Source organism: Scyliorhinus torazame, unplaced genomic scaffold (genome assembly GCF_047496885.1).
Source record: "Scyliorhinus torazame isolate Kashiwa2021f unplaced genomic scaffold, sScyTor2.1 scaffold_457, whole genome shotgun sequence".
In the NCBI taxonomy this organism is placed as follows: domain Eukaryota; kingdom Metazoa; phylum Chordata; class Chondrichthyes; order Carcharhiniformes; family Scyliorhinidae; genus Scyliorhinus; species Scyliorhinus torazame.
In genome coordinates, this window is record NW_027308184.1 from 158474 (window position 1) to 165957 (window position 7484).

General features: G+C 58.8%; 1 protein-coding gene across 1 annotated transcript in view; it reads left to right on the forward strand.

Moving 5' to 3' along the window:
* LOC140406306 (vigilin-like) overlaps positions 1–2714 on the forward strand; it is a gene marked incomplete at its 3' end in the record, with an annotated part of 108732 nt that extends 106018 nt beyond the window's left edge. Inside the window, exons 8-9 of the mRNA XM_072494418.1 lie at positions 1513–1599; positions 2703–2714. Of these exons, the coding sequence (XP_072350519.1) occupies positions 1513–1599; positions 2703–2714 (99 nt within the window). The remainder of the gene's footprint in view (positions 1–1512; positions 1600–2702) is intronic.
* Between the last annotated feature and the right edge of the window lie 4770 nt (positions 2715–7484).

Sequence of the window (7484 nt, forward strand, 5' to 3'; positions counted from 1 at the left end):
AGTCCAGGTAACATTTTAACAGTCAATTCCACACACAGTAGATGTGCAGCCACTGTCCAATACAGCACAGTTGAAGGATTCTGCAACCAACACCCTTATTACCGGCGTAAAACTGCTTGTCAATAGGACAGTGCCTTCTTTCTGGTCACTATCTTTTTCCTCTTCTGACTCTTCCGTGTCATGTGTCACTTCAAACACTATTATAACGAGTTGGACAGTTGAAAGCATAATGGTATTGAGAGTCACATCGATTTATCATGCCCCGTGCATTTCTGGGGTTCATCTTCCTATTGTAGGTTCTAACTGGGTTTCTGTCTTCATAATTTCCTTGTCTCGGTCTCCGTCTATAGTCTTGAGCCCTGTTCGTAGCCATACGATTTTGCCATCCTGTTACTAGTGTATCTTCCATATTCTGCCTTACTGCAGGCTGACCTATTTGGGTCATCAGAGCCATCGGAATCGAATGTTTCCCCAGAAACGTTTGTAAAGCTTTTGTCATCTGTTCAAATAAGGTATCCTTATCAGTAAACTGAACTCCTGTCAAAACCAGGAGCCTATCCATGTTGCTCACTCTAGCACAGTCAAATAATTTAAAGGCCAACACAGACTGTGGAAATTCCAGGTTGTGTTTCTACAACCTTTTATATAGTCTGCCAAATTCCATTATATAGTCTTCCATGGAGATATCCTCCATTTTCTGGAACTTGTCAAAATCCGACCATGCTTCATACGCAATTAACAAGTCATCTTTCTTATAAATCTTATCCATATAATGTAATAAAGTCTCCAGACTTCTTCTGAGTCTAACTCTTCCAATTCCAGCTCAGAAAGCACTTTGTTTCGGATTTTACTGCCATATGGTAGAGAAAGAGCCAATGCCATACCTTGTTTTCTCTTTCCCAAAGCAGTTACCTTAGTCCACATAACTACTGCACTTCTCCATTGGTCGTACGATTCCCTTTCAGAAAATAAGGGGGGATAGTCATATCCGGCCATCTTTATCCCCGGTTCAGCCATATATCCCTTTTTAAAAATCTTTTCTCACTCACTCCTTGGTTTGATCTGGAAAAGTTGTATCTTTCAAACCCTTCACATTTACACAGCAACCATCCTCTGCTACCAATTGTTAGACGTTTTAGTTGCTGTGATATTAAGAGTCTAAAGTTCTTGTTCCTTTTCACCAAACACCATTTATTTCACTTCCACAGCCTCTGCACAAAACTCTTAACAACACACCACCTCCCAGAGACCACCTGAAGCCCCTTTACATATCAGTGTCAATGGATACTTAACATAAATGAGACAACTAATTGCAATGTCTCTTAACCCATTACTTAACAACTTTGTCTCTCTCTCTCTTGTCTCTCTCTCTCTTGTCTCTCTCTCTCTTGTCCTCTCTCTCTCTTTGTCTCTCTCTCTCTCTCTCTTTGTCTCTCTTTGTCTCTTTGTCTCTCACACTCCGCATCCCTCGCTCGGGCCCCCTCACTTTCACACTTGATCTCTCTCTTCCAGATGGAGATGAACTTCAGTCTTTCTGTCCCAATCTTCAAACAATTCCACAGGAACATTGTTGGTAAAGGAGGAGTAAACATTAAAAAGGTAGGGATTGGAATGTGGGGGAGGTGGAAACTGGGGGATTGGGACGGGCATTGGGGTGAGCGTTGAGAGAAGAGATGTCTCCCCGATCTCTCTGGGTCATCCCCTCTTCATCCGGGGGTCCTGACCCTGAGGATAGTCCCCTAAATTATCAACACTCCGATCGAATATCTGAGTTTGGTTGGGTATCAAGTGAGAGTCACGTGTCCGGTTGGGTTGGGATTCGGGTGAGGGGTAACGGTCGATTGAGTTGAATTGGTGGTTGGGTGAAGGTCACGGTCCAGTTTAGTTGCGATTCAGGTGAAGAGGTCAAGTTCGGTTTGGGTTGGGATTTGAGGGAAGAGGTCATGGCCCGGTGGGATGGGATTCAGGGGGAGGAGCTACAGCTCCTGTTGGGTTGGGGTGGTGATTCGGGCGATGGGGTCATGGTCTAGTTGGGTTGGGATTTAAGGGACGGGGTCTTAGTACGGTTGAGTTGGGATTTTGGAGAGGGCGGCCATGGTCTGGTTGGGTTGGGATTAAGGGGAGGGCGTCACGGTCTGGTTGGGTTGGGATTCTGGCGAAGTCATGGCCCGATTGAGTTGGGTTAAGATTCAGGAAAAAGGGAGTGACAGTCCAGTTGGGTTGAGATGCGGGCGAGAGGTCAGGGTTCAGTTGGGTTGGGATTCTGAGGAAGGCATCACGGTCCGATTGGGTTGGGTTGGAATCAGGCGAGGAGGTCACAGTCTGGTTGGGTTGGGATTCTGGCGAAAGGTCAGGGTTCGGTTTGATTGGGATTCGGGCAAGGGGGTCACGGTCTGGTTGGGTTGGGATTCAGGGGAGGAGTACACTGTCTGATTGGCTTGGGTTAAGATTCAGGAGGAGGGGGTCACAGTCCGGTTGGGTTGGGATTCGGGCAAGAGGTCAGGGTTCAGTTCGGTTGGGTTGGGAATCGGGCGACGAGGTCATGGTCATTCGGGTGAGGAGGTCATCTCGGGTTTGGGGAGTTTGGCATGGTCTGTGCTCTTCAGTATGGGTGTTTCGCACCCCCCCCCCCCCTCCCGCTTGACCCCGCTCCCCCCTACCTGATTCTGTCACCCCCTTCATCCTCTCTGCCCCTTGTTCAGATTCGAGAGGAGGACCAACACTCGAATTGAGTTACCGATGGAGAGCAGCCAATCGGAGATGATCATGATCACTGGACGGAGGGAAGACTGCCTCGAGGCTCAGGAGAAGGTGCTGGCCATCCAGAGGGAGCTGGTATGTATTCGGAACGCCATGCCGAGTGCCAAGATTGCCCAGTGGGAGAACTCACCAACACCCCATTAACGTCCATCCTTCCATCTCCATCTCTCCATCTCATTCTGCTGTCATCCATCATCCCCTACCCGCCTGTCTGTCTGTACCTATCCTGCTGTCTGTCCCTTTCCCTCTCTCTGTCTCTTTCCCCCTCTCTGTCCCTTTCCCCCTCTCTGTCCCTTTCCCCCTCTCTGTCCCTTTCCCCCCTCTCTGTCCCTTTCCCCCTCTCTGTCCCTTTCCCCCTCTCTGTCCCTTTCCCCCTCTCTGTCCCTTTCCCCCTCTCTGTCCCTTTCCCCCTCTCTGTCCCTTTCCCCCTCTCTGTCCCTTTCCCCCTCTCTGTCCCTTTCCCCCTCCTCTGTCCCCTTTCCCCCTCTCTGTCCCTTTCCCCCCTCTCTGACCCTTGCCCCCTCTCTGACCCTTGCCCCCTCTCTGACCCTTGCCCCCTCTCTGTCCCTTTCCCCCCTCTCTGTCCCTTTCCCCCTCTCTGTCCCTTTCCCCCTCTCTGTCCCTTTCCCCCTCTCTGACCCTTGCCCCCTCTCTGACCCTTGGCCCCCTCTCTGTCCCTTTCTCCCTCTCTCTGTCCCTTTCTCCCTCTCTCCCCCCTTTTCCCCCCTCTCTCCCCCTTTCCCCCTTTCCCCCTCTCTCCCCCTTTCCCCCTCTCTGCCCCTTTCCCCCTCTCTGCCCCTTTCCCCCTCTCTGCCCCTTTCCCCCTCTCTGTCGCATGCTCCCATTCTCTCTCTCTGTCACGCGCTCTCTCTGTCACGCACTCTCTCTCTCTCTATCGCACGCGCTCTCTATCGCCGCGCGCGCTCTCTATCGCGCGCCCCTCTCTCTATCGCGCGCCCTCTCTCTATCGCGCGCCCTCTCTCTATCGCGCGCCCTCTCTCTATCGCGCGCCCTCTCTCTATCGCGCGCCCTCTCTCTATCGCGCGCCCTCTCTCTATCGCGCGCCCTCTCTCTATCGCGCGCCCTCTCTCTATCGCGCGCCCTCTCTCTATCGCGCGCCCTCTCTCTATCGCGCGCCCTCTCTGTCACGCGCTCTCTCTCTGTCGCGCTCTCTCTCTGTCGCGCTCTCTCTCTGTCGCGCTCTCTCTCTGTCGCGCTCTCTCTCTGTCGCGCTCTCTCTCTCGCGCTCTCTCTCTCTCTCGCGCTCTCTCTCTCGCTCTCTCTCTGTCGCGCTCTCTCTCTGTCGCGCTCTCTCTCTGTCGCGCTCTCTCTCTGTCGCGCTCTCTCTCTGTCGCGCTCTCTCTCTGTCGCGCTCTCTCTCTGTCGCGCTCTCTCTCTGTCGCGCTCTCTCTCTGTCGCGCTCTCTCTCTGTCGCGCTCTCTCTCTGTCGCGCTCTCTCTCTGTCGCGCTCTCTCTCTGTCGCGCTCTCTCTCTGTCGCGCTCTCTCTCTGTCGCGCTCTCTCTCTGTCGCGCTCTCTCTCTGTCGCGCTCTCTCTCTGTCGCGCTCTCTCTCTGTCGCGCTCTCTCTCTCTCTGTCGCGCTCTCTCTCTCTCTGTCGCGCTCTCTCTCTCTGTCGCGCTCTCTCTCTCTGTCGCGCTCTCTCTCTCTCTGTCGCGCACTCTCTCTCTCTCTCTGTCGCGCACTCTCTCTCTCTCTCTGTCGCGCACTCTCTCTCTCTCTGTCGCGGCACTCTCTCTCTCTCTGTCGCGCACTCTCTCTCTCGATCGCGCGCACTCTCTCTCTCGATCGCGCGCTCTCTCTCTCTATCGCGCGCTCTCTCTCTCTATCGGCGCGCTCTCTCTCTCTATCGCGCGCTCTCTCTCTCTAATCGCGCGCTCTCTCTCTCTATCGCGCGCTCTCTCTCTCTATCGCGCGCTCTCTCTCTCTATCGCGCGCTCTCTCTCTCTATTCGCGCGCTCTCTCGCTCTATCGCGCTCTCTCTCGCTCTATCGCGCGCTCTCTCTCTCTATCCCGCTCTCTCTCTCTCTATCCCGCTCTCTCTCTCTCTATCCCGCGCTCTCTCTCTCTATCCCGCGCTCTCTCTCTCTATCCCGCGCTCTCTCTCTCTATCCCGCGCTCTCTCTCTCTATCCCGCGCTCTCTCTCTCTATCCCGCGCTCTCTCTCTCTATCCCGCGCTCTCTCTCTCTATCCCGCGCTCTCTCTCTCTATCCCGCGCTCTCTCTCTCTATCCCGCGCTCTCTCTCTCTATCCCGCGCTCTCTCTCTCTATCCCCGCGCTCTCTCTCTCTATCCCGCGCTCTCTCTCTCTATCCCGCGCTCTCTCTCTTCCTCTCTCTCTTCCTCTCTCTGTCGCGGCACTTTCTCTGTCGCCCGCTCTCACCTACCCCCCCCCCCCCCCCCACCCCCCCCCCCTCCCTCCTCCGGTCGCGCGCTCCCTATCTTTGTGCGTTTTTTCTGTCTTTGTGTCTCTCTACCTCAGTCCAATGTTACTGAGGTGAAGTTGACCATTCCTGCCAAGTTGCACAATGCTCTGATTGGTTCCCGGGGTCATCTACTCCGCTGCATCATGGATGACTGCGCCGGCGTTCACATACAGTTCCCAGTGGAAGGTGCCGGAAGCGACACTGTCACCATTCGGGGACCAGCACCCCGAGGTAGAGAAAGCCCAGAAACTCCTGATGACAGCAGCCGAGGAGAAGGTAAGGCTCGCGGGTGGGGTGCTGGGTGAAGGGGTGGGGTGCTGGGTGAAGGGGTGGGGGTGCTGGGTGAAGGGGGTGGGGTGCTGGGTGAAGGGGTGCGGTGCTGGGTGAAGGGCCGGGGGTCGAGTGCTGGGTGAAGGGGCTGGGGTGCTGGGTGAAGGGGCTGGGGTGCTGGGTGAAGGGTCGGGGGTCGAGTGCTGGGTGAAGGGTCGGGGTGGGGTGCTGGGTGAAGGGCCAGGGTGGGGTGCTGGGTGAAGGGTCGGGGGTCGAGTGCTGGGTGAAGGGTCGGGGGTGGGGTGCTGGGTGAAGGGCCAGGGTGGGGTGCTGGGTGAAGGGTCGGGGGTCTAGTGCTGGGTGAAGGGTCAGGTGGGGTGCTGGGTGAAGGGGCTGGGGTGCTGGGTGAAGGGTCGGGGTGAGGTGCTGGGTGAAGGGGCTGGGGGGCTGGGTGAAGGGTCGGGGGGTGGGGTGCTGGGTGAAGGGTCGGGGTGAGGTGCTGGGTGAAGGGTCGGGGGTGAAGGGTTGGGGTGGGGTGCTGGGTGAAGGGGTGGGTGAAGGGGATGGGTGAAGGGTCGGGGGTGGGGTGCTGGGTGAAGGGTCGGGGTGGGGTGCTGGGTGAAGGGTCGGGGGTGGGGGTGCTGGGTGAAGGGTCGGGGGTGGGTTGCTGGGTGAAGGGTCGGGGGTGGGGTGCTGGGTGAAGGGTCGGGGGTGAAGGGTCGGGGTGGGGTGCTGGGTGAAGGGTCGGGGCTGTGGTGCTGGGTGAAGGGTCGGGGGTGGGGTGCTGGGTGAAGGGTCGGGGGTGGGTTGCTGGGTGAAGGGTCGGGGGTGGGGTGCTGGGTGAAGGGTCGGGGGTGATTTGCTGGGTGAAGGGTCAGGGGGGGGTGAAGGGCTGGGTGAAGGGTCGGGGTGAGGTGCTGGGTGAAGGGTCAGGTGTGGGGTGCTGGGTGAAGAGTCGGGGGGTGAAGGGGCTGGGTGAAGGGTTGGGGGTGGGGTGCTGGGTGAAGGGTCGGGGGGGTGCTGGGTGAAGGGTCGGGGGTGACGTGCTGGGTGAAGGGTCGGGGGTGAGGTGCTGGGTGAAGGGGCTGGGGTGCGGTGAAGGGTCGGGGGGTGGGGTGCTGGGTGACGGGTCGGGGGTGAAGGGTTGGGGTGGGGGTGCTGGGTGAAGGGTCGGGGGTCGAGTGCTTGGTGACGGGTCGGGGGTGGGGTGCTGGGTGACGAGTCGGGGGTGGGGTGCTGTGTGAAGAGTCGGGGTGGGGTGCTGGGTGAAGTGTCGGGGGTGGGGTGCTGGGTGAAGGGTCGGGGGTGGGGTGCTGGGTGACGGGTCGGGCGTGAAGGGTCGGGGGTTGAGTGCTTGGTGATGGGTCGGGGGTGGGGTGCTGGGTGACGGGTCGGGGGGTGGGGTGCTGGGTGAAGTGTCGGGGGTGGGGTGCTGGGTGAAGGGTCGGGGGTGGGGTGCTGGGTGACGGGTCCGGGCGTGAAGGGTCGGGGTGGGGTGCTGGGTGACGGGTCGGGGGTGGGGTGCTGGGTGACGGGTCGGGGGTGGGGTGCTGGGTGACGGGTCGGGGGTGGGGTGCTGGGTGAAGGGTCGGGGGGTGGGGTGCTGGGTGACGGGTCGGGGGTGGGGTGCTGGGTGACGAGTCGGGGGTGGGGTGCTGTGTGAAGAGTCGGGGTGGGGTGCTGGGTGAAGTGTCGGGGGTGGGGTGCTGGGTGAAGGGTCGGGGGTGGGGTGCTGGGTGACGGGTCGGGCGTGAAGGGTCGGGCGTCGAGTGCTTGGTGACGGGTCGGGGGTGGGGTGCTGGGTGACGGGTCGGGGGTGGGGTGCTGGGTGACGGGTCGGGGGTGGGGTGCTGGGTGACGGGTCGGGGGTGGGGTGCTGGGTGACGGGTCGGGGGTGGGGTGCTGGGTGAAGGGTCGGGGGTGGGGTGCTGGGTGACGGGTCGGGCGTGAAGGGTCGGGGTGGGGTGCTGGGTGAAGAGTCGGGGTGGGGTGCTGGGTGAAGTGTCGGGG